Here is a 27,126-nt window from a genome sequence, read left to right as displayed (position 1 = left end):
ACGTTCTAGCAGATTGTCTCAGTCGGAAAGGTCAAGTAATTCCAACCGAATGGACCCTCCACAAGGATGTGTGCAAGAGACTTTGGGCGACTTGGGGTCAACCCACCATAGATCTCTTTGCAACCTCGTTGACCAAGAGGCTTCCAATCTATTGCTCTCCAGTCCCAGACCCAGCAGCAATACATATAGATGCCTTTCTCCTAGATTGGTCTCACCTAGATCTTTACGCATTCCCACCATTCAAGATTGTCAACAAGGTACTGCAGAAATTCGCCTCTCACGAAGGGACAAGGTTGACGTTAGTTGCTCCCCTCTGGCCCGCGAAAGAATGGTTCACCGAGGTACTTCGATGGCTGGTAGACTTCCCCAGAAGTCTTCCTCTAAGAGTAGACCTTTTACGTCAGCCGCACGTAAAGAAGGTACACCAAAGCCTCCACGCTCTTCGTCTGACTGCCTTCAGACTATCGAAAGACTCTCGAGAGCTAGAGGCTTTTCGAAAGAGGCAGCCAGTGCGATTGCTAGAGCGAGGAGAGCTTCTACCATTAGAGTTTACCAATCGAAGTGGGAAGTCTTACGAGACTGGTGCAAGTCAGTTTCCGTATCCTCGTCCAGTACCTCTGTAGCCCAAATCGCTGATTTTCTCTTATACCTGAGAAAAGTTCGCTCCCTTTCAGCTCCTACGATCAAGGGCTACAGAAGCATGTTGGCCTCGGTCTTCCGGCATAGAGGCTTAGATCTTTCCAACAATGAAGATCTGCAAGACCTCCTTAAGTCTTTTGAGACCTCTAAGGAACGTCGTTTGGCTACACCTGGGTGGAATTTAGACGTGGTCCTAAGATTCCTCATGTCAGACAGGTTTGAGCCTTTACATTCAGCCTCCCTGAAAGATCTCACTCTTAAGACTCTTTTCCTGGTATGCTTGGCCTCGGCTAAAAGAGTCAGTGAGCTTCATGCCTTCAGCAAGAACATCGGGTTTTCGTCAGAAAAAGCCACTTGTTCTCTGCAGCTTGGTTTCCTAGCCAAGAATGAGCTGCCTTCTCGTCCTTGGCCTAAATCTTTCGATATTCCTAGCTTATCGGAGATCATAGGCAATGAACTAGAAAGAGTATTATGCCCTGTTAGAGCTCTTAAGTTCTACTTAGCTCGTACTAAACCTTTACGAGGCAAATCTGAAGCGTTATGGTGTTCGGTTAAGAAACCATCCTTACCTATGTCAAAGAATGCTTTGTCATATTTTATCAGATTGTTAATACGAGAAGCTCATTCACACTTGAGTGAGGAAGACCGATCTTTGCTTAAGGTTAAGACGCACGAGGTTAGAGCTGTAGCAACTTCCGTGGCCTTTAAGCAAAATAGATCTCTGCAAAGTATCATGGACGCGACCTATTGGAGAAGCAAGTCAGTGTTCGCGTCATTTTACTTGAAAGATGTCCAGACTCTTTACGAGAACTGCTACACACTGGGACCATTCGTAGCAGCGAGTGCAGTAGTGGGTGAGGGCTCAACCACTACAATTCCCTAATTCCATATCCTTTTAATCTGTCTCTTGAAATGTTTTTAATGTTTTTATGGGTTGTTCGGAAGGCTAAGAAGCCTTTCGCATCCTGGTTGATTTGGCGGGTGGTCAAAGTCATTTCTTGAGAGCGCCCAGATTAGGGGTTTGATGAGGTCCTGTTGTATGGGTTGCAGCCCTTCATACTTCAGCTCCTGGGAGTCTGTCAGCATCCTAAGAGGATCGCTGGGCTCCGTGAGGAAGACAGACTTACAAGGCAGAGTAATCGTCTAAGTCGACTTCCTTACCAGGTACCTATTTATTTTGGTTTTGTTATATTGATAACTGTCAAAATGAAAAAACTCTTAGCTTATACGATGTAAACATATTTAACTCTGGTCTCTACCCACCTCCTTGGGTGTGAATCAGCTATTATATATTCACCGGCTAAGTTAAATATTTAAAAATGATATTTTAATTATAAAATAAATTTTTGAATATACTTACCCGGTGAATATATAAATTAAACGACCCTCCCTTCCTCCCCAATAGAGACGCAGTGGGACGAGAAGAATTGAAGGTTTTGTTTACATCCGAGAGTGGTATCTGGCCGACAGTTGGCGCTGGTGGGCACACCCGCAACCTGCATAGCGATCGCTCGCGAGTTTTTTAAGTATGTTGTCTGTCGAGCCGCAGAGTTGCAGCTATTATATATTCACCGGGTAAGTATATTCAAAAATTTATTTTATAATTAAAATATCATTTTTCACTACGCTCAAAATCCGTTTTTTGGGCTTAGGCCATGTCATGCTGATGGAAGTTTACCAGAGCATTAATGTATCTGTGGATTTAATTGTGCCGTTATCTCGAGTTGACTATTTCCTAATTGGACATAAAGACCAAAGACACTTGATGTTACCGCAATACATCAAACAACTGAGAATGTCATATGCCAGTTCTTCCTGCCCCCTACAGGGAAAGTCTGTATAGACTCTAGGAAAACACCCGAGGATTGTGAGTTCAAGGAACAATTTAGCAAGCAGAAGTATATTGTCATATATACGTAAAGTGTAGTTTGTACCAGGTGCTGAATAGAGTACTGTACCTCCCAGGTCTGGATCAGTCAGACAAGTTTATGTTCGCGTAGGAATCATAATACAGTAAACAAACATAGTACAACCAAACCTACCTGTTTGCATGACAAGGGAGCTTGTCCCTCAAGATCCAAAAGAGGATCAAGGATGCTCTGAATATAATCAAATAACCTTAAGGCGAAAGAGACGCAAAGATTCCTTCCATAGTTTATTTACAAGAAACACAGGAGTTATGATTCAATCATATAGACATAAAAAGCATAATGGTAATAACAAAATAAATAGGTTTCGTCTGCAAGAGAAACATTGCCACTCTATGAAAAAGGAAATTTCATTATGTATCTTATTACTAAAATCATTACGCATAAATATGCTGGCACTCATGTCAAATATTATGCTTAAGTTCACTTAACTGAGTAAGACAGTTTATAATGTCCATATCGACACAATATCATGATATACCAAAGTCTATCATGTACACCCTTCACTAACAGTCCCAATTAATGCACTGTCCTTCGCAGTAATCAAACTACAGGCTTTATTACACTGCCTGCAGCCACCACATGAAGCTTTATTTCTTGCAGTTGCTTCGCATAGTGCTTGAAAAATACTCTGGAAGACTTCCAACCAGTATAAGCATGCAGATTATCAAACGACATAGTTTGGAAAAAATTAGAGACGAGGCAACCTTTCTCGGATCATGACCTGCGGGTGTACTATCAGGATCTGCTCTGCGAATAAAGTAAGTGATTTTCGCCCTTATCTGTTTCAAAGATAATGTCGAACCAGAAGTCTCTCCCCTAAAAAGCTGGCCTCCCTTAAAGTCTGAAGTTCTACGAAGATAGACCTTTCGGCATTCCACTGGACAGAGGGATGCTTCTTCCTTCAGAGGGCAGATTCTCCAGGGGCCCCATCTTTTAGTGGGTAGCTCGTTCTTGGCGAGAAACGTCGGATCCGTAAAGAGATTCAGTTCACCGTTCGATGTAAACTGTATGTGGCCGTCATCCCTCGAGAGGGCCACTATTTCACTAACTGGCTCCTGAGGCTAATGCGAATAAAAATATCACTTTCTGAGTCAAGTCTTTCAGCGAGCAATCTTCATTGTTCAAGGTCGAAGCCAGATGAAGCACCTTATCCAAGGACCATGAAATAGGCCTAGGAGAGGCTGCAGGCCAAAGTTTAGCACAGGCTTTCGGAATCTTATTGAAGATTTCATTAGAAAAGTCCACTTGGAAGGCATAAAGAATCGGTCTAGCCAAGGCAGATTTGCATGTCGTGATCGTATTAGCCGCTAGTCCGTGAAGATGGATGAAGAAGAACAAGCAGAAATCCGTAGAAATCTCTTGAGGTTTCTTTGCCTTAACAAAGGCCACCCATTTCTTCCAGGAAGATTCGTATTGTCTTCTTGTTGACTTTGACTTGTACTCTTCTAAGAAATTAATACTGTCTGCCGAAATCCTGAACCTTTTCTTAACCGCTAAGGTGAGAAAATCATGAGATGAAGGTTCAGGGTTTTCTCTGATGAAGCGTAGACAGTCGATTTCTGTACTAGCTGAGTCAGAACTGGTTCCGGCAACGGGATCAGCTTCAGGTGTAGTTCTGATATCAACGGAAACCAGACACTGCCTGGCCTCTTGTGGGCCACTATCGCTGCCCTTCCCCGAAAGGATCTCAATTTGTCGAGGGCTTTCAACAATAGGTTTGTTGGTGGGAACAGGTAAATCCTGGACCATCTGTTCCAATCCAGGGACATTGCGTCCGTTGCTTCCGCTAGAGGATCCTCGTACGGGGCTACGTACCGGGCCAACTTCTTGTTGTCGCTCGTTGCGAAGAGATCTACTTGCAATCCTGGGACTTTGCTCAATATAAACGAGAATGATCCTGCGTCTAGGGACCATTCGGACTCTATCGGGTTGAACCTGGATAGAGCGTCCGCTGTCACATTGCGGAATCCTTGAAGGTGGACTGCTGTTAAGGCCATCTCATCTTCTTGGACAGATAAAAGATTGCTAGTATCACATGATTTAACTGAGGCGATCTCGAACCTTGTCGATTTATGCATCTCATAACCACTTCGCTGTCTAGAACCAGACGAATGTGGATTGAGCGGCGAAGTTTCAGTTTCTTCAGGGAAAAAAACACTGCCACAGCTTCCAGGTAATTGATGTGGAAGGACTTGAAGAGAGGGGACCAAGTTCCCTGTACCTTTCGATGATGAGAATGACCCCCCCATCCTTCCTTCGAGGCATCCGTGTGGACGGTGACTGCAGGAGGGGGTGGTTGCAAGGGTACTTTTCTTCTTAAGTTCTTCACTTCCGACCATGGCTTGAGAATCGATCGTAGACGACTTGGTAGTGGTCTTTGTAGATCTCTTTGATCGTTGTAAGCAAATTTTCTCCAGATCCCTGATGCATCTTTTAATTGTGCACTCAAAAGTGGGTCCGTCAAAGAGGCAAACTGGAGAGACCCCAACACACTCTCCTGTTGTCTTCTTGATATTCTTCGAAATTGAAGAAGATTTTTGACGGCCCCTGCTATCTCCTTTCTCTTTGCCATCGGCAACGAGAGGCAATGTGACTGTAAGACCCAGTGAATTCCCAACCACTGGAACTTTTGAGCTGGAGACAGCCGAGACTTCTTCGAGTTTATCTTGAGCCCTAGATACTCTAGGAACTGGATCACTTTTATGGAGGCTTGCACGCATTCTTCCTTGGATGCTGCCCACACCAGCCAGTCGTCCAGGTAGGCCATTACCTGAACACCCTAGAGGCGTAGTTGTCGAGTAACTGCGTTCGCAAGCTTTGTGAATATTCTCGGTGCGATGTTCAAACCGAAGGGCATGGCTCTGAAGACATATCTTCTTCTCTGGAGCTTGAACCCTTGGTAGGGGGAAACCTGACGGTTGATTGGTACATGCCAGTACGCATCCGTCATGTCTATGGAGACTGTGTATGCCCTCTTGGGCAGAAGAGTCCTTATGTGTTGAAGCGTCAGCATTCTGAACTTGTAGTTCACAATGAACTTGTTGAGTGGGGATAAGTCCAGAATGACCCTGAGCTTTTCTGAATCCTTTTTCGGAACACACAATAGCCTTCCTTGAAACTTGATGGACTTTGCTTTCCATATTACTTTCTTGTCCAGTAATTCCTGAACATATTCTTCCAAAACTGGGGTTGAGGGTTGGAAGAAATGAGGAAAGCTTGGTGAAGTTGAGTTCCAACCCCACCCTAGTCCCATCTTGATCAGGCTGTGGGCCCAAGGATCGAAGGTCCACCGATCCTGAAAATGGAGAAGTCTCCCTCCTACCGGCAGTATCTCACTTTGAGTGCTGGCACGAGGATTTACCTCCTTGGCCACATCCACCCTTGTAGCCTCTTCCTCTGAAGGGGCGTCTAGAGGAGCCCCGAGACTTTGGCTTAAAGGAAGCCGATTGCCTTTCAAAAGCTGGGGTGAAGGCTGGTGACTGTGTCGCCAGTGTTTGGGGCACCAGTTGAAAGGTGGTGGTGGGTTGTGCCACTGTGTGGGACACCGTGGCCACAGGAAGCTGTTGCTGTTGCTGTCTTGGATGAGAGGGCAACCGAGGTCGCTTAGACTTGTTCTTCGGCTTGGGACCTCCTTCAGCGGAAGATTTCCTTTTTGAGGACAAGCCCCACTTGGAGAGAAGATTCCTATTCTCCGAGGTAGCCTTATCTATGACCTCTTTGACCACATCACTAGGAAAGAGGTCTTTTCCCCAGATATTAGAAGCTATCAGCTTCCTGGGTTCGTGTTTTACGGAGGCGGAAGCAAACACAAACTCTCTACAGGCCGTCCTAGCTCTGATAAAGTTGTACAGGTCTTTAGTTACTATAGCCAAGTGAGCCTTGGCAAAGACCATGTACATGTCTGGGGTATCAGGAATGCTAGCCATCGTCTCTAGCCTTGTTTGAAGAGACATAGACGCAGCCAGGCGTTCTTTAGTCTCATGTTCTCTTTTTAAGAAAAACTCTGACAGCTTTGGGAGGTCCTCGTTGAACTGCCGTCCAGCGATATCGGCCTCCAGCTTCCCGACTGAGAAGGTAACATGAACGTCCTTCCAGTCTTTATCGTCTGAAGGAAAAACAAGGGAGAAAGGCTTGCTTTCTTCTAGCGTGGGACAGGGTTTACCTGCCCTCGCAGCCTTCAGGGCTGCTTTAAACCCTTTATCCATAAAGGGAAAAGCACGTTGAGGGTCAGCAATGAACGATGGGTATTTCTTGCTCAATGCCGGCACTTTTGAGCTAGTAAATGCCCTCTCTTTTAGCTTTGACGTAAGCATCGCTTGCGCTTTAGCGAGCTCAAAGACAATTACTTCTTTGGGCTCCATCTCTTCTTTAGCTGCCGGTTCATTTTTGAGTCTGACATAACAGTCCGGGTAGACCCCTCTGCTGGGCCAAAACTCAAGTTCTTCCACTGGAACGGTACCCAGTTTCTCCGAGAGGAAGATCTTGCCTGCTGACATAGGCATGTGCTCCGCATACCTCCACGGGTTAACGTCGGAGAACACAGGAAGGTCCTTAATGTTTAGCTTCTTTGGGGTTAGGCACAAAGAAACTAACTGCTCAATCTCTGTCCGGAAAGTAGACTCTTTCTTGGTAGACTTCTGCAAGTCATATACCATGGACATTAAGGACTGAAGAGTACTAGTAATAGTCTCCAAATGAGGCGGTTGCGAGGAGGTTGAGGGTGCTGGATCAGCCACCGCAGCCGAAGAAACCGAAGCCACTTCGACGTTCTCCACATCACTAGCAGGAGGGACAACTGCCTCCTGATCCAACTCTTCCACGAGGAGATTCTTCTCAGTCTCCTCAGAGACGACAGGTTCTCTAGGCTTCTGAACCTGAATCTGCACCAAAGGGATTGGAGGTTTTGTCTTGGGAATGATGGAATCATCACAAGCTCCGGGGAAGAGACAGTCCCTCATCCTAGCATTAGGAAGGTATGGGCCCCGAGGTGTTCTTTTGAAAACCTCTTACCCATTTACGCAGCGTAGCCCTAGCTGCATCCTTAGATTCAGCAGACTTTTGTTCATCAAAAGCCTCCTTTACCAAATTCTCACACACGGTACATACCTCCGGGTCCCAGTACTTGAGAACCCCTTTAGTGATGGAACAGCGGGCATGAGACCTACACATGCCATGTCCGTAGAAGTCCTTGCTGCGGACCCTACAAAAGTTGTTCCCACACTCGGGATGCTCCTCCTGTAAATAAAAGAAAAGCAAATGAGTTTTCTGTGAAATCTTCAGATTTCAGCATAACATCAGTTATTATATTTAGCTTGGATAGGGTAAGCTATAGAAGGAAAGACACCTACATGTGTTTCCCGATCAGCCATTTGCTATGACCCCCCCCCCCATACTGAACTAAAAAATTCATAAAGAATTAAATAAGAGGAAATATCTAAGATATATAGTGTCTTCTTGACACATCCTCTTAAAATGTTCAATATAGTGGATAATTTAAAATGGATATAACCATTACTATAGAAGATAATCATCTCTCTATATGATGGTCTCACAAATTGCTGTACAAGAACCACTTGCAGGCTGGAAAAATTGATAATAATTTTTTCTGGGTACAGCAGTTGCTGGCTGCAGTATGCCGTCAATGTTGCTGTCCCCGCCGACACTGCCGGCCCCGCCGACACTGCCGGCCCCGCCGACACTGCCGGCCCCCCCCCCCCCCGACACTGCCCCCCCCCACCCCACCCACCCCCCCACCCCCCCCCCCCCCCCCCCGACACTGCCGGCCCCGCCGACACTGCCGGCCCCACCGACACTGCCGGCCCCGCCGACACTGCCGGCCCCGCCGACACTGCCGGCCCCGCTGACACTGCCGGCCCCGCCGACAATGCCAGCCCTGCCGACAACGTCAGCATGATGGGCTAGCTAGCTTATGCCGGCAGGCCAACGTCTTGTCGAACCTTCCGGTAACTGCGGGCAATAAAATAATATTATAGGTGTCCGACAATGTCGGTCCTGCCGACAATGTCAGCCTTGCCGGCATTGTCAGCATCTTGGGCTAGTCCAGCATATGCCGGCAGGTCGGCATCTGCCAGACCTGCCGGCAACTGCCGGCTAAATAAATATAATATCGTTATTTTTGGATGGAAGGCATAGGACAGTTGCCAACAAGCTACTCAGTTGCCGGCAGACATGCCTAGGACCTTACCAGCAGCTATCGATCAACGATGTCCAAGGAAAGGGTTAACAGCGAACTGTTAGCCTAGCCATCCAAAACTGTCGGCAGAATTAGCTGCCGACGTAGCCCATGATTGACAGTAGGAGAAAAAGATAAGGATAGAAGATGGCAAGAGATCAACTAAGACATCTACATCCTGAAAGAGTGTGCCAGTGGAAGAGGGAAATAAATTTGGGCTTCCACTCAACCATATCCCATCTTAAGGCATATGGAAGACAGTCCAAGGGAGGACTCTAAGGTACACTCACAGATATGAGGTTATCTGCCAGCAGCGTACTAGCTGCGGACAGAAAAACTCATGCCAGGTCCACAGACATAAGGGTGTTGGTTCACTCAACACGAAAGAGATAGCGGGAAAGGGGTGAATAGTCCATAAGTAAAGTAATACCCTAGGGCATTACCTAACCTCAAGGATTCTGTCCTCATAGTAACCTCAAATAGGGGAATACAATTCCCCAGCTTGGGTTAGGCAATGAGAGAACGTCCGAAAACGAACTCAAAGAGAACAGAATCTTGTACCAGGGATCAAAACAGGGAAGAATCCTATCTTCCAGTTAAGAACCCCTAATACAGGACTGTGCTAGACCATAAGGAGGAAATTGTGAAACAATAACCCACCAAAGTCTAGGGAGGCTAGCCTCCTGAACAGCAACTAGCCCTACTGGAATACCGACAAGCTAACTCAGTTACCGGTATAATTCCAGGTAACTAGATGCTTAACACAGACTTACTCTGATGTCCCGTCCTCAACTCCAAACTCAATGCTGACAAGCTACTCAGTTGCCAGCCCAGAGAAAAGGATAGAGAAGCGAAACGCCCCAGAGAATTTACCCAACCATAGGTAACAGTAAATTCACCGAGGATAGCCTAGGTTAATCAGAGGGAAAGGGAATTACTCTTATATCTCATAAAGATAGTATTGACTTAAAGGGGTATATGAGATAACTATCTCACCCCCAAAGACAATACAGGAGTAAAGGGGACATATAAAGTATACTAAAGCACTAAAGCTATTAAGCTAAGGAGCATAGAGAAACGTTCTACGTAACTCTAGTATACTATTATAGAAGAGGAAAAGGAAATAGTAATATCTTGATTGTATAAGATATTGCCTGAGCTTCAATAAAACTTTACCAGGAAGGTTATATCATGCATGAGGTGTGATGGTGTCTAGGCTACTAGCCTAGCACTCGTGAGGCTCGTATTAATAGCCAAATTCACAACAACAATGACATAATATAAAAATCCCTAGCTAAAAATCTAGATAGCTAAAGTTATTAAAGCAATAAGGCTGGGAATATCGTTCTTGCCAACTAAATGAACAAAAGAACGATCGCGTTCATGACACCATCCGGCTGGCAATGGCTCTTGTTACGTTAATTACAATATCAATCGAAAAGCAAAACTGGCAAGAGCCTACATTTACACAATTAAAAGATATTACTTAACTTTCCAGATGCTGATGAAGTGGGAGAATCGATCATAAGCAAAGAAAATCCTCGAAAATAGCGAGATAACACCGAAAAAATGCTGTCACCAAAGCTACAAAAGAAAGAATGGTTTGGTGGCGATGCGTAGCGGCGGATGGCCGAACTATTTTGCAGTACATTAGGAGAGTCGAGTGTTTAACGACTCTCCTATTTTTTCTTGCCACTTTCCCTCTTGTAGTGAAAGGCTATTTGGGGTGTAAATAGCTATGAGATGTGTCAAGATACGTCCTTACGCGATATCCCTTGGAGAAATTTAAGGGATACCCGCTCCAGGAGTTAGAATTCTGGGTACCTTTGGTAAATTCTCTGGGATATATCACTGTAGTCACAAAATAACTTAGGAAGCTACTAATGAAGGAACTTCCATCAGCATGACATGGCCCAAGCCCAAAAATAATTACAAACCTTTACTTTTGGGATTTTCAGTTCATTATACAGTACTGCTCTTATCCTTTTTATTATCTAATAAGCTATGTAATGCTGTGTAAAGTCCTTAATATGAAAAAAAAAATATTAAAATGTTTTACAGAAAATGTAGGTCTAGGTTTATGCTATAACTTCCTTTAGGCATCTTGTCACTTATTTGGGAAAACTAATTCCATGCTTGAGAAAATTTCCATTTGAAGACCACTCCATCTTACGCACTATAGCTCTCACTTCTTTATTCTATCACTAGGCCAAATTATAATGGCAGAAACAGAACTGTAAGAAGAAATACAGAAGTCTCCTTGTGTAAAAGTAGTGTACTTTTTTAAAAGAATTTGTATATATTAAAAGCATTAGTAATATAGGGAACAACTGAATCTTGATTTTTCATTGCAATGGCTACCTGATCAAAGAACATCATAAAGTTTTAAGAGCCCCAAGGTCTCCACCACCAGAGCCCTAAGTATAGTAAATTCACAAAACAAATTCATGCAACAGTACAGATAAAGATATGTCTCCAGCTTCAGGTCTTCAGAAGAGCTTGGAAAACCTCAATAATGATTTTTAATGAGGCATTTCCTGACTGCTGTGCATACCAGTACTTTTAAACACTGAACATCTTGCAAGTGAGTCCATGACATCTACATTTTCTATAATAGTAACTCCTTGGAACAGATTCAAGGCTTTTCTGGCATGGTCTAAATAGCTTATCTGTGCAGTTCAGATATTACAAATTTCAATATGAAATTGAGATTTAATAAATTAGGAAATTCTTTAATAGAAACAAACCTTCAAGATATTTGGATCCTCAGTCATTAAGGTAATAATCTCAAACAGTAGAAAATTCTTGCTCTTAGTCAAGTACAAGGGAACATCAGCAAAGAGTTTGGAACTATTTCAGATACAACAGGGTAAATCTCACTCATTTTAGACCAGAACTTGGTCAGGGAAAGTGTTTCAAATGGATTTTTTGCATGTCTCTTTCATCAACTCCTAAGAGTTCTTCTTGTGCATAATCTGGGAGAAGGTGCATATTCACAATGAATGGGTCTCTAATAAATTTCTATTCCAATTCCCTCCGTCACACACACTTTCTCCCTCTCTCTCAGTAGATGTAACTAAATATGTTATTTTTATTAGTAAAATAAATTTTTGAATATACTTACCCGATAATCATGTAGCTGTCAACTCCGTTGCCCGACAGAATTCTATGGAGGGATACGCCAGCTATCACAATACTAGAAGGGGGTGTACTTACCAGCGCCACCTGTGGCCAGGTACTATAGTACTTCTTGTTGACACCTCCTCAATTTTTCCTCGGTCCACTGGTTCTCTATGGGGAGGAAGGGAGGGTCGATTAAATCATGATTATCGGGTAAGTATATTCAAAAATTTATTTTACTAATAAAAATAACATTTTTCAATATTAAACTTACCCGATAATCATGTAGCTGATTCACACCCAGGGGGGTGGGTGAAAACCAGTGTACAAGATTAAAGGATAGCTAAGTATCCCATATTTCATATAACAGTTATCTCAAATAACAATGAAATAATAAGTACCTGGTAAGGAAGTCGAATTGAACCGTTACTCTGCCTCTTTTTTAAGTTCGTCTTCCTTACTGAGCGCAGCGTTCCTCTTGGAGGCTGAATCAACCCAAAGGTGCTAAAGTATATAGGGTTGCAACCCCTACTAAAGGACCTCTACAAAACCTCTAACCCAGGCGCTTCTCAAGAATGAATAGACCACCCGCCAAATCAAAAGGATGCGGAAGGCTTCTTAGCCTACCGTAACAACCATAAAAACAACAATAAAAGCATTCAAGAGAAAGGTTAAAAAAGGTTATGGGATTAAGGGAATGTAGTGGCTGAGCCCTCACCTACTACTGCACTCGCTGCTACGAATGGTCCCAGGGTGTAGCAGTTCTCGTAAAGAGACTGGACATCTTTAAGATAAAATGATGCAAACACTGACTTGCTCCTCCAATAGGTTGCATCCATTATGCTCTGCAGAGAACGGTTTTTATTAAAGGCCATCGAAGTAGCTACGGCTCTTACTTCGTGGGTCCTTACCTTCAGCAATGCAAGGTCTTCCTCCTTTAAGTGAGAATGGGCTTCTCTAATCAGAAGCCTTATATAATACGAAACCCCGTTCTTGGACATGGGCCTCGAAGGTTTCTTGATGGCACACCATAAGGCTTCTGACTGTCCTCGAATAGGTTTAGACCTCTTAAGATAATACTTGAGAGCTCTGACAGGGCAAAGAACTCTCTCTAGTTCGTTACCTACCATGTTGGAGAGGCTAGGTATTTCAAACGATCTAGGCCAAGGACGTGAAGGAAGTTCGTTCTTTGCTAGGAATCCGAGCTGAAAAGAACATGTTGCAGATTCGGTCGTGAAACCAATGTTCTTGCTGAAGGCATGAACCTCACTGACTCTCTTAGCTGTTGCAAGGCAGACGAGAAAAAGAGTCTTGAGGGTAAGGTCCTTGAAGGAAGCTGACTGGAGAGGTTCGAACCTAGGTGACATAAGGAACCTTAAGACTACGTCTAGGTTCCAGCCTGGAGTGGATAGACGACGCTCTTTAGACGTCTCAAAAGACTTAAGAATGTCTTGAAGGTCCTTGTTGGAAGAAAGGTCCAAACCTCTGTGGCGGAGAACTGAAGCCAACATACTCCTATACCCTTTAATCGTAGGGGCTGAAAGGGATCTCTCATTCCTAAGATGTAGAAGGAAGTCAGCTATTTGGGTCACAGAGGTATTGGTAGAGGATATTGAATTGGCTCTACACCAGCTCCGGAAGACTTCCCACTTAGATTGGTAGACTCTACGAGTGGAAACCCTTCTTGCTCTGGCAATCGCACTGGCTGCCTCCTTCGAAAAGCCTCTAGCTCTAGCGAATCTTTCGACAGTCTGAAGGCAGTCAGCCGAAGAGCGTGGAGGTTTGGGTGCAACCTGTCTACGTGAGGTTGACGTAGAAGGTCCACTCTTAGAGGTAGAGTCCTGGGGATGTCGACTAGCCATTGAAGTACCTCTGTGAACCATTCTCTTGCAGGCCAAAGGGGAGCAACCAGCGTCAGCCGTGTCCCTTCGTGCGAGATGAATTTCTGCAGAACTTTGTTTATTATCTTGAACGGTGGGAATGCGTAAAGGTCGAGATGGGACCAGTTCAGTAGAAAAGCATCCACATGAACTGCTGCAGGGTCTGGAACAGGGGAACAGTACAGCGGAAGTCTCTTGGTTATGGAGGTGGCAAACAGATCTATGGTAGGTTGACCCCACAAGGTCCAAAGTCTGTTGCACACACTCTTGTGGAGGGTCCATTCCGTGGGAATGACCTGATTCCTTCTGCTTAGGCGATCTGCTGAGACGTTCATATTGCCCTGAATGAACCTCGTGACCAGAGTGAGGTTTAGACCTCTTGACCAAATGAGGAGGTCCCTTGCGATCTCGTATAGGCTCCTCGAATGGGTCCCTCCTTGCTTGGAGATGTAAGCCAAGGCTGTGGTGTTGTCTGAGTTCACCTCCACCACTTTGCCTAGCAGGAGGGACTTGAAGTTCAGCAGGGCTAAATGAACTGCTAGTAGCTCCTTGCAGTTGATGTGGAGTAATCCCTGTTCCTCGTTCCACGTTCCCGAGCATTCCCGTCCGTTCAAGGTCGCACCCCAGCCCGAGTCCGATGCATCTGAGAAGAGATGAAGATTGGGGGTCTGAATAGCCAACGATAGGCCCTCCCTGAGAAGGAGATTGTTCTTCCACCACAGGAGAGTGGTCTTCATCTCTTGGGTGATTGGGATAGAGACTGCTTCGAGAGTCGAACCCTTGTCCCAATGAGCTGCAAGATGGAATTGAAGAGGGCGGAGGTGGAGTCTCCCTAGCTCGACGAACAGGGCCAGTGATGAAAGGGTCCCTGTGAGACTCATCCACTGTCTCACCGAGCAACTGCTCCTCTTCAGCATGCTCATGATGCACTCTAGGGCTTGGCTTATCCTGGGGGCCGATGGAAAAGCCCGAAAATCCTGACTCCGAATCTCCATTCCCAGGTACACAATGGATTGGGAGGGAATGAGCTGAGACTTTTCTATGTTGACTAACAGACCCAGTTCTCTGATTAAGTCCAAAGTCCAGTTGAGATTCTCCAGACAGCGACGACTCGTGGAGGCTCTCAACAGCCAGTCGTCTAAGTAGAGGGAGGCTCTGATGTCCGATAAGTGTAGGAATTTTGCTATATTCCTCATCAGATGAGTGAACACCATAGGAGCTGTGCTTAGGCCAAAACACAGGGCTTGGAATTGGTAGACAACCTTTCCAAAAACGAATCTCAGGAAAGGTTGGGAGTCTGGATGAATAGGAACGTGAAAGTAGGCATCTTTCAAGTCCAACGAGACCATCCAGTCCTCCTGCCTGACCGCTGCTAGGACCGACTTCGTCGTCTCCATCGTGAACGTCTGCTTGGTGACATACGCGTTGAGCGCGCTGACGTCCAGCACCGGTCTCCAACCTCCTGTCTTCTTGGCCACAAGAAAGAGACGGTTGTAGAAGCCCGGGGATTGATGGTCCCGGACTATAACCACTGCCTTCTTCTGCACAAGTAGCGACACCTCCTGGTGCAATGCTAGCCTCTTGTCCTCTTCTTTGTAGTTGGGAGAGAGGTTGATGGGAGATGTGGTCAGAGGTGGTTTGAGGCAGAATGGAATCCTGTAACCGTCCCTCAGCCAACTGACAGACTGGGCGTCTGCACCTCTCTTCTCCCAGGCTTGCCAGAAGATCTTGAGTCTGGCTCCTACTGCTGTCTGGAGATGCGGAGAGTCAGTTTTTCCCTTTAGATGTCTTGGAGCCTTTCCTAGACTTGCTCCTGGAAGAGTCTGGACGGGAGCTTCCTCGGCTGGGGGCTCTACCACGAAAGGGCGGTATGAACCTCGTAGCAGGGGTATCAGCCACTGGGGAGCGATAAGTCCTGGGGACTGAGGTAGCAACCTTAGACTTACGAGCCGATGAGGCTACAAGATCGTGTGTGTCCTTTTGTATCAGGGCAGCAGACAAGTCCTTAACCAGCTCTTCAGGGAAGAGGAACTTCGAGAGCGGAGCAAAAAGGAGTTGTGACCTTTGACAAGGTGTAATGCTGGAGGAAAGGAAAGTACACAGCTGTTCCCTTTTCTTCAGAACCCCTGATACAAACATCGACGCAAGCTCACCAGATCCATCTCTAATGGCCTTATCCATGCAGGACATTAATAGCATGGCAGAATCCTTGTCCGCAGGAGAGGTCTTCTTGCTGAGGGCTCCCAGGCACCAGTCTAGAAAGTTGAACATCTCAAATGCTCTAAATACGCCCTTCAGTAAGTGATCAAGGTCTGAGAAGGTCCAGCAAACCTTAGAGCGCCTCATTGCAGTTCTCCGAAGCGAGTCTACCAGACTTGAGAAGTCAGCCTGGGCAGAGGCAGGTACTCCCAAGCCTGGTGCTTCTCCTGTGGCATACCAAACGCTCGCTTTCGAAGTGAGCTTAGTCAGAGGAAACATGAAAGAAGTTTTGCCAAGGTGTTGCTTAGTCTGCAGCCACTCCCCTAAGATCCTTAACGCTCTCTTAGAGGACCTTGCTAGGACTAGCTTAGTATAGGTGGACTTAGCTTGCTGAATGCCCAGCGAAAACTCAGATGGCGGAGAGCGGGGAATAGCAGAGACAAAGTGGTCTGGGTAAACCTCCCTAAGCAGAGCCAAGACCTTACGAAAGTCAATAGACTGTGGAGAAGGCTTGGATTCATCCACGTCTGACGAGGGATCCAGGTGTGCCTCCTCATCATCAGAAGCCTCATCACCAGAGTGTAGCGAAGAGATCGGACAAGAATGCTGAACAGCAGAGTCAGAACGAGTAGGAACAATATTAGTGGTTTCCTCTTCAAGTATCTGTTGAGGGAAAACCTGAGGCTCAGACTGCAAAGGCTGAACAAAAGACGAAGCAGAAGGAAGGCGCATGGGTGGAGGAGGCTGACTCCTAGCATGAGTGGTTGAACCCAAGGGTTGCGCTTGCTGAGCGGTTGGCGGAAGCGGAGTAGCAAGTTCCTGTTCCTGTGGTGTGAGCGGAGCGCGATGAGGTAGAGGCTGCGCAGAACAAGGTAAATGTCTCGCAAGCTGAGGCTCCTGAGGCGCAAGGCTAAGGAGTTGTGGTGCTAGCCTTGTGGAGGGTTGAGCTCGCTGCAGCGAGAGCTGAGGAGACTGACTCATGGACGGGAGAGGTTGTTGTACCTCAACCGAGTGTTGCATCACTGGTGGAGCAGCAAGTGGAGGCGGAGGAAGAGAGGTATAATCTTCCTGATCCCATTGTAAAGGTTGCCTTAAGGAAGGCGGAGGCTGAACACCACTGGGAACAGCAAACTCAGAACGTGGCTCAACATCGTACGCCTGGCAGGTGGTACTGCGATCAGGCGGAGCGAGCGCAGGCGGAGCGAGCGCAGGCGGAGCGAGCGCAGGCGGAGGGGGTGCAGGCGGTGGAGGCGCAACACTCTCAGCCCGACACTCACGCATCAAGTCCGAAAGCTGTGCTTGCATGGACTGTAGTAGAGTCCACTTGGGGTCGGCAGAAACTACAGTAGGCTGAGGTAAAGCCTTAACAGTCGAGCTCTGTTGTGGCAGAACCTTACTCCTCTTGGGCGGAGTGCAGTCGACTGATGACTGCGGCGAGTCAGAGCTGAGCCAATGACTGCAGCCTGGCTGAGCACTCGCGGACTGGACTCTGCGTTTAAGTGGTCTCGAGACCTGAGTCCAACGTTTCTTCCCTGACAGTTGATCAGCGGACGAGAAAAAGACGGGCTCAATCGTCTGCAGGTGGGAGAGACGGTCTTTGGAAGACACGCCCGCAACCACCGAGGATACTTCTGTGCGCCGAACAAGGCCTGCCGAACCCTTATGCCCTTCGACATTGCTTCTCCCCTGGGCTTGGGAGCTTGCAAGAGGTCCCGGACTGGGAGGACGACTGGCTCGCACAGAAGTATCCTCACGCACCACACTGGCACTGACACTAGCACTTGGCACTGCACTGACACTAGCACTCGTCACAGCACTGGCACTAATTCCACCCACTGCACTCTTGACCTTAAGTTCCTTGACTTCGGCCATCAGAGACTTATGATCACTTACCACTGACTCTACTTTATCGCCTAAGGCCTGAATAGCACGCAAAACAACAGACATATCAGGCGGAGGGCAAATAGTAGGTTCGGGGGTAGCCACTGCAGGGGTAGGAAAAGGTAGGGGATCATGAGGTGAGGAAAAAAGTGAAGAGTGAGAAGAACTCCTCCTAACTCTACCTCTCTCTAACTTAGTTGAATATTTCAAAAGACGGACAAATTCAAGTTCCGAAAGTCCGGCGCATTCCTCACATCGATTTTCTAACTGACAGGGCCTGTCCCTACAGTCAGAACAAGCGGTGTGAGGATCTACCGAGGCCTTCGGAATACGCCTATTGCAAGACCTACATCGTCTATGGGAGGGGGCTTGCGAAATGTCAGACATCTTGAATCCAAAGAGTTAGCCAAAGGGGGTTCCAAAATCAAGCAAAAGATCGTTAACCGTTAATCAGGACTATATAAAAGCTATCTAGCTAATATAAGAAGGTTTCCAGTAAAGCGACAGCCGAAATCTGAGAGAATACTTCACCAATTAGCCGTGAAAATACTCGAAGATCATAAGCGTATCCCAGAACGTCTTGCCGGAAGCACGACAGAGGAAAAATTGAGGAGGTGTCAACAAGAAGTACTATAGTACCTGGCCACAGGTGGCGCTGGTAAGTACACCCCCTTCTAGTATTGTGATAGCTGGCGTATCCCTCCATAGAATTCTGTCGGGCAACGGAGTTGACAGCTACATGATTATCGGGTAAGTTTAATATTGAAAAAAATATTTTTTTGTTTTTGTTAACCATCTAAGTACCCCTAGAAATCTACTTTTGAACCCCTGGGGGCTTACAAACCCCACGTTGAGAACTCCTGTAATACACAAAGGGTTGTAATAGCAAATAAGGAAGAGTGGCTGGAAGAGAATTTTGCCTTTATATGAGTATTGTATATCATTGTTACCTTCAGGATGCAATGAACTATGAACCCTATGTTGAGAGGGCAGCAAAAAAGAGAGAGTATCAATAGCCCGGTTGAGATAAAGTAAAAAGGCTAATTGTATCTTACTAGTAAACAGAGCAAACATCCATGTTGTATGATTAAAGCCTGTACTATTCCAAGCAGCAAACTAATATGGGGTGAAATTCTAAAAAGCTCTTGACTATAGAATGGTAAGATTTTAAGCTAAAGCCGTCAAATCTTACTACTGTATTAAAGAAATTAGAAATAGTGATGGGTAGAGAACAGATAGGTCATTTGATAAAGCTGATAAGTGATGAGAAAGGGAAACAAACGAATAGCCAGGGAAATTACAGAAGATAAAAAGGTGGCAAGTTGATGACCAGAAGTAAGGTTCAGAATAACATGGAAAAAGACACAGATGAAGATAAAACCAGATCATAATTTAGGCTAGAAGTGCACAAGAGAATGAAAAGTGGGTGGAATTCACTTCAGGTCAAACTGTATAAAAAATGTTGATGAGATGATGCGTCGAGTAAGTAACTGGTTCATTAAAAAGAAAACAATCATTCTACAGTAATTGAATTTCTTCATACCAAACTATTTTCCACCACTGACAAGTATTAATGTGATACTTGTTTACTCAACACAATAAACTAGCTTCATGACTCTCTGTAGGCTTGTTCATTGAAAGTTTCTTGTTCAATCTTAATACCATTAAAGATAGAAGAGAGAACTTGTACAGTAATGATTTATACCAACTTTTGACATAAGTGACTCAAATAATTGAAAAAGAGAAAGAAGTTTGCTTCTTCCATGAAAACATACACTGACTCAAATAATTGAAGAAGAGAAACAAGTTTGCCTCTTCCATGAAAACATACAAATCAATTCTAGAGTTATCAGAGCCAATAACTGATTAACATGGCTTGCTACATGATCTATTTTTTATTAATTGTACAATTCCAGACTGAATATCCTTTATAGATCTCATCCAGGTTACTGGACCTTGATAGGTAGTGTTCTTTCACAAAACATGTAATTTGGAGACAGTGATTCTTCATAAAAATAACCCCGACGTCAGGATATAACTTTCATAAGAACAGGCAACAAATTGAATATGCATAATGGCTGCAGCAACAGTATAATTGAATAAAATAAAAATAAAAGTATCATAGTATAAAGATTTAGATACCGGGGAAAATGAAGTAATAAAGAGAATGAGCATCTATTTGTAATGTTAGTTAAAGCATTAGCATTACAAAATAATCAGTAATGGTCAATATCAATTGAAACAGGAAGTGAAATGTACTAAATACAACTATGATAATCCATACTTCTAAACCTATTTGTACGTACCAATGATGGCAAAGGGCACCCACTGTCATACCACTGCACGTTATGTGTCGGGTCCGGGCAGCATCCCAGGACTTTTGCTTTTCTGCTGCTATATTATATTGTTGTTGAAGAACATCACCAGCACCTATAATTAGTACAATACTGTATCAATCATTTACATCACATCAACTGAGTATTTAACACCACATATTACTTAATGTTATAAAGATTATTTTTTATACAAAAATAGCTATCGGCTATTTGTATTCTGCATGCAATAACAGATCCTGGGTTCCTAGGTAGGAAATGGCCTCATTCTTTATGCCATTTTATCCATAAATTGGGAGAAATAATAGGTTTGAAGGGAAAAATTTCATAAAAAACGGGCTGAATGAAAAATGGGAAATTCGTCTTTTTTCAACTGCATTTGGTTTCATGACAAACCACCTGCTTCTAATTCCACCTTGCTTACTCAAAGGGACATAATTATTAGCCAAAATCATGTACAATCTTTGGGACACTGTGTACAATTACAATGACCTTCCCTGGCCTTTGGTCTTTATTAAAAACCTTCAAACCTTTAGGTGAAATGGATCGAGTTTCTAATAACCCCCGAGTGGCTAATCGAGATCTGCAAGATCCACGTGAGACTGATTTGACTCCCTTAAGCCTATTTCTCAGACATGCAAAGAGTTGGGCTTGTGAGATAAAAGCCCTTGATACGTAAAGTAACTTAACAGGTTGAGTTTCTTACATAATGAATTATGATGACCACCTTAAGCTTCATGATAGTCTGGAATGCTGTAACTTGGGAGCACCACACTGCCACTGGATACTTCTGAGAGGGAAAATAGTGGCACAGGAGTGCAATTACCTACCAAATGTGACAGAGGCCATAAGCCTCTGAGAATCTTGAATCATAGAGAATGCTCCCATGGATAAATGAAAGAATGGTAACTTTGATGAAGCTGAAACCTTAGGTTAGATCAGAAGACATGAGTGAGCTAGTTGTCTTAGTTTAGCTCAAAGATTCTGGTTCTTTTGGCACAGTATATCTAATGTATCATCTTACATTAATTACATCAAATAAACTTTCAGCTTCTTATCTTTGTAATTTATACAATTGCCATGTCATATCAAATGTGGATCCATGATTTTACTAGTTTTATCTTGCTATATCCAAAGTAACTTGCCCATAATACTTGTGTTATCTCAAATTAGCTACTCACCTATGACTATTTTCTACGACCAGAAAGAATGAAAAGGTGCTTAATTGGTAACTAAACAATAGGTTACTAGGCAATTCCACTGCTGGATAGTTACGTGCTGCTGCAAAGCAAGCTTCACTCAATCCACATCAAGAATTCTGGAGTGGATGAGGTGGGACCTTTGCATAAATGATTTGGGTTTGTATATCTAGGAAAAATAAATTGTATTAAAAATTTGAAGTTAATTCCTATTTGATACAATCTTCCGAAATTTAAGTTGAGGTCAACCATCCCCCTAAACTAATAGATAAAAATGACACCAAGGAAAAGACAAATATAAAACCCCATATATCAAGACCCTCCCCAAAGAAAAATCTGGGAAATAGTGTTAGAGAAAAAATTGCCAATGGTAATACAGTACTTCATCCAAGGTGGCTTCTGAAAAATAGACAATAGTTTTTTCTCTATTTTGCAATGGAACTGTCAGGGTTTAAGGACCAAATATGAAGAACTTAAGCTCTTCATTCATGAGCACTCCCCTATAATTGTATGTCTACAGGAAAGCAAGCTTGATGCTATTACTCCTTATCCTCGAGAGTATGTTAGCCATATGATAAATGAGCCATGGCGAAAGTCTTATATACGTTCATCGAGATGTTCCCTAAACATCTTTGTCTATCTGTACCCCTCTGCAGGCAGTGGTTGTACAAACAAATATATGGAGAAAATACACAGTTTGCTCTCTTTATTTGCCTCAAAATGGTAACATCTCTTCTGATAATTTAGTAGAAGTGATTCAACAACTCCCTCAACCTTTTCTCTTAATTTAAATGGTAGACCTTTTATCAAATGCAAAGGGTAATAATATATCATCAGTTGTAGAGAATGAAGATGTAGGACTCCTTAATACGGGAGAGCCCACACACTTTTATATCCAGACGGGTACCTTGGCATGTATTGACCTATCAATTGCAAGCTCTGACTGCTTTCTTAATTTAAATGAGAAAATATTAGATGATTGGCATACTAGTGATCATGCACCAATCATTATAAACACCAACAATAATCCAACTTTACAAAAATAGTCACAATGGGACAATGAAAAGACAGATTGGGATAGATTTCTGGAACTAGGCAAAATTGAAGGAAATGAAGAACAATTTGAAAGTGTTGATGATTCCATAGACTTGCTGAAAGGAACTCTCCATACAAGAGGAGTCAATTCGATTTCCAAAACCACAGAGTTATTCAAGCGGCGACCAGTCCCCTGGTGGTTTTCAGAACTAACTGCCCTACACAGAGCCACAAGAAAATCTTTGACCTGATTGCGTAGATGCTGTACAGAAGATAATTTGATAATACTGTATACAAAAAATGCAGAGCACAGTTTTGTCGTCCCATGAAAGAAATTAGGCACCAGTCTTAGTTATCTTTTGTGTCCTCAGTCAACAGCAGAACACCACTATCTTTTGTATGGAGGAAAGTAAAGTAAAAAAAGATAGCAGGAAAATTTACCCCCAACCCACCACCAGTGTTGAGGGTGAATGGTCAGTATGTGACTGGGCAACTGAGGTTAGCAATGCCTTGGCCCATCATTTCTCCAATGTATCATGCAGGTGTGAAATAGCTCCTGGTTACCAGTATAGAAGCATTGAAGAACAGAAAATGCTTAATTTTACAACAGAAAAGGAGGAATCCTACAATGCTCCTTTTACTGAAAGGTAATTTGATTCTGCACTTGCTACAGTACTTGTAGTGATACAGCCCCTGCACCTGATGACATTCCATATACAATAATTAAACATGTACCTGTTAATACTGTGGCCGCTGGGGGCATAGCAACAATTAGAATAGCGCCAACGTATCCTTGCGTATCGTGAGAGGCGAGTCAAAGGGACGGGACGAGGGGGCTGGGAAGCCCCCTCTCCTGTATTTTATATTCCTGTGAGACATCAAAGGGATGGAGCTGGGGGAAGAGTGACGGCTCCCCGCATTCTAGTTTTGGGGTGTCTGAATGTGGGTGGATGTAGTATGATAGAGAGTAAAAGATGTGAGATTGGAAGTATGTTTAGGAATAGAAGGATGGAATAGATTGGCTCTGTGTGAGACAAAGTTAAAAGGGAAGGGTGAAGTGATGTTTGGTGTAAAGACAGACCGAGTATCTGGGATTAAGAGAGGAAGAGCAAGAGAGGGTGTGGCTTTATTGCTGAGTGAATGGATGACAGTAAAGTGGTGGAATGGAAGGAGATATCATCTAGATTAGTGTGGGTAAGAGTTAGGTTGGGTAGGGAATGTTGGGATTTTGTTAGTGTGTATGGGCCAGGTTGTGAGAAAAGTGAAGAGCGGAATGAATTAACTTAAGAGTGTAGGAGGACTAGATAGAAGGAATGGCGCTGGAGAGGTAGAAGGTGTCATTGGGAAGTATAGCATACCAGGTGAAAATGAGAGCGGTGAGAGCCTGGTAGATATGTATGTTGAGCAAGAGATGGTTATAAGTTCTGTTTTTTTAAAAAGAAAGATAACAAGTATATATGGGTAAGAGTGGCAAATGGAAAGGGCATTAATGGATTGTGTTGATAACTAGAAGAATGTTTGGAAGACTGAAAGACCTGCACGTGTTTAGGGGTATGGCTAACGGTATGTCTGATTATTTTTTGGTGGAAAGAAAATTAGTTATAGCAAAAGAGTGAGGGAATAGAGTGGGGGGATGTAAAAGGGAGGTAGTGAAGGTTGTATAGTTAATAAAACCTGAGGTAAAAAGTGAATATCAAGAAAGGTTAGAAAGGGGATATGACAGAGTGAAAGTGAGAGAAACTGGTAATTTAGAGGAGGAGTGGAAGTTAGTATAAGAAAATTTTGTTAGGGATTGCAAGTGATCTGTGTGGCAAGAGGATTGTTGGAGGAAGCATGAGGAAGGGTAGTGAATGGTAGAATGAAGAAGTGAAGACAAAAGTGGAAGAGAAAAAGAGGGCCTTTGAAGAATGGCTGCAGAATAATAGTGTAAAGAAGTATGAAAGATATAGAGGGGAAAATGTGGAAGTAAAACGTAAGGTAGCCGAGTTAAAAAGGGCGGCTGACTGGAGGTGGGGTCAGGGATTGGGTTGTTCATTTGAAGAGAATAAGAAGTTTTGGAAAGATGTGAAGAGAGTAAGGAAGGGTGGTTCGAGAATTGAAGAGACAGTGTAAGATGGAAATAGAAGGTTGTTAAAAGGAGAGGAGGCGAGGAAAAGGTGGGCGGAATATTTTGAAAGTTTACTGAATGTTGAGGATAATAGGGAGGAAGATATAATTGCTGTTGCATGTGTTGAGGTGCCAGTGATGGGAGATGAAAATGTTACAAGAGAGGAAGCGAGGAGAGCACTAGATGGAATGAGAGTAGAAAAAGCACCTGGTACGGATGGTGTGAGTGCCGAGATGTTAAAGGAATGGTTGAATGGTTGGTGAGATTGTTTAATATGTGTTTTATGTTGTCAATGGTACCAGTATACTGTACTGGGTGTGTGCATGTATTGTACCACTATATAAGGGTAAGGGAAATGTGCACGAGTGTTGTATTTCAAGGGGTATTATTTTATTGAGTGTGGTTGGAAAAGTGTATGGTAGAGTACCGATTAATAAGATTAAGGATAAAACAGAGAATGCAATCTTAGAAGTACAGGGTGGTTTTAAAAGAGGTAGGGGATATATGAATCAGATTTTTACAGTTAGGCAGATATGCAAGAAATATTTAGTAACAGGCAAGGAGGTGTATGTTGCGTTTATGGATCTGGAGAAAGCGTATGATAGAGTTGATAGGGAAGGGATGTAAAATGTGATGAGGTTGTATGGAATTGGTGGATGGTTGTTGCAATTAGTGAAAAGTTTCTACAAAGGTAGTAAAGCATGTGTTCGGATTGGAAATGAAGTGAGCGAGTAGTTTCCAGTGAGAGTGGGGCTGAGACAGGGATGTGTGATGTTGCCATGGTTGTTCAACTTGTTAGTTGATGGAGTGGTGAGAGAGGTGAATGCTCCAGTGCTTGGTTGAGGATTGAAACTGATAGATAAGGTTGATCATGAATGGGAGGTAAATCAGTTGTTGTTTCCAGATGATACTGTACTAGTTGCAGAATCGGAAGAGAAACTTGGTCGATTAGTGACAGAGTTTGGAAGGGTATGTGAGAGAAGGAAGTTGAGAGTTAATGTGGGTAAGACTAAGGTTATGAGATGCACGAGAAGGGAGGGTGGTGCGAGGTTGATTGTCATGTTGAATGTAGAGTTACTCGAGGAAGTAGATCAGTTTAAATACATGGGGTCTGTTGTTGCAGCAAATGGTGGAGTGGAAGCAGATGTACATTAGAGAGTGAAGGAAGAATGCAAAGTGTTGGGAGCAGTGAAGGGAGTGGTAAAGAATAGAGGGTTAGACATGAATGTAAAGAGAGTTCTGTATGAGAAAGTGATTTTATCAACTGTGATGTAATGGATTGGAGTTGTGAGGGATGAAAGTGACGGAGAAACAGAAATTGAATGTTTGAGATGAAGTTTCTGAGGAGTATGACTAGTGTATCTCGATTAGGGTTAGGAACGAAGTAGAGAGGGTGACACCGGGTGTAAGAAATGCTTTACCAGCTAGAGTGGATATGAATGTGTTGAGGTGGTTGGCCATGTTGAGAGAATGGAAAGTGACTGTTAAAGAACATGATGAATGCAAGAGTTGATGGGAGATAGGAGGATAAATGTGAGAGAGGCAAGAGAGCATGCTAGAAATGGGAATGAATGGCGAACGATTGTGACGCAGTTTCAGTAGGCTCTGCTGCTTCCTTGGGCGCCTTGGTAACCGCGGCGGTAGAAGCAGTAGGGGATTCAGGGTATGAAACTTCATATGTGGTGGGTAACGGGGGAGGGTTCCGTTTTGTTCATTTGTTTGATGTCAGCTACCCCCAAAAATTGGGGGAAGTGCCTTTGTAAATAGAATAGATAGATTATTAATAGAATATGGGATGATCACGGTTATCCAAGTGTTTGGGAACTAGCCATTATTTTAGCATTTTTAAAAACCTGGTAAGGATAGTTTTTAGCAACAAACTATCCACCAATTGCATTGACATCTTGTTTATATAAGATCATGGAGAAGATGGTCAATGTAAGACTAGTGTGGTATATGGAGAAGATTTGGAAAAATGCACTCAACGACCGATGTGTTGGTACAACTTGAGTCCTCTATTTATGAAGCCTTTGCTTCCAAACAGCACCATGTAACAGTTTTTACCTTGAAAAGGCATCCTTAAACCCATTCATAATATGGGATTGAGAAGTGAGCTACCATTGTTCATTGAAGCATTTGTTTCACATAGATTTTTTTTAAGTTGAAGTAGGTTGTTTAATTTTGGAGTATCCTTCGCCTAGAAGAGCTGCTTACCATAGCTAATGTTTTAAATAGTGGCCTGTGAAGGTGGTCTGCCTCTTCTAGACCCCTGCACTAAGTATTTAGGTCACCAAGTGGTTCTTGCGATGCTTCCCCTGGGGATTTATATGCTCTCATAATAGTTTCTTGCAAGCAAAATAAAATAGTATTCTTAGAGATTTTCTTTTTGGAACAACCAGTACTCACGAACAGATGATGAATTGTAGGACTGAGAGGGGCTGCCCTCTTCAGGTATTTCCTGATTGTACTTACGGGATAGAGTAAATGATTATACAAATTATCAATTACCTTTTTGAGAGACATGATTGTGAAAGTCAAATCTAGAGTGAAGTATAGCCGGATTTTGTGTTTTACCCACAAACTCAGGAACAAAAGAGACTGGTAATTCT

The 27,126-nt window shown here is 43.8% G+C and overlaps 1 protein-coding gene across 4 annotated transcripts in view; it reads right to left on the bottom strand.

The window, feature by feature from the left end:
- Positions 1 to 27,126, bottom strand: part of LOC137647045 (mpv17-like protein 2) — a 79,948-nt gene that overhangs the window by 7,126 nt on the left and 45,696 nt on the right. For all 4 annotated transcript variants that reach the window (XM_068380185.1, XM_068380186.1, XM_068380188.1 and 1 more), the window contains one exon: positions 20,150 to 20,273. In XM_068380185.1, the coding sequence (XP_068236286.1) occupies positions 20,150 to 20,273 (124 nt within the window). The remainder of the gene's footprint in view (positions 1 to 20,149; positions 20,274 to 27,126) is intronic.

Source organism: Palaemon carinicauda, chromosome 9 (assembly GCF_036898095.1).
Source record: "Palaemon carinicauda isolate YSFRI2023 chromosome 9, ASM3689809v2, whole genome shotgun sequence".
Classification (NCBI taxonomy): domain Eukaryota; kingdom Metazoa; phylum Arthropoda; class Malacostraca; order Decapoda; family Palaemonidae; genus Palaemon; species Palaemon carinicauda.
Note: the sequence above shows the minus strand (reverse complement) of the source record. Positions and strands in the feature narration are given on the sequence as shown.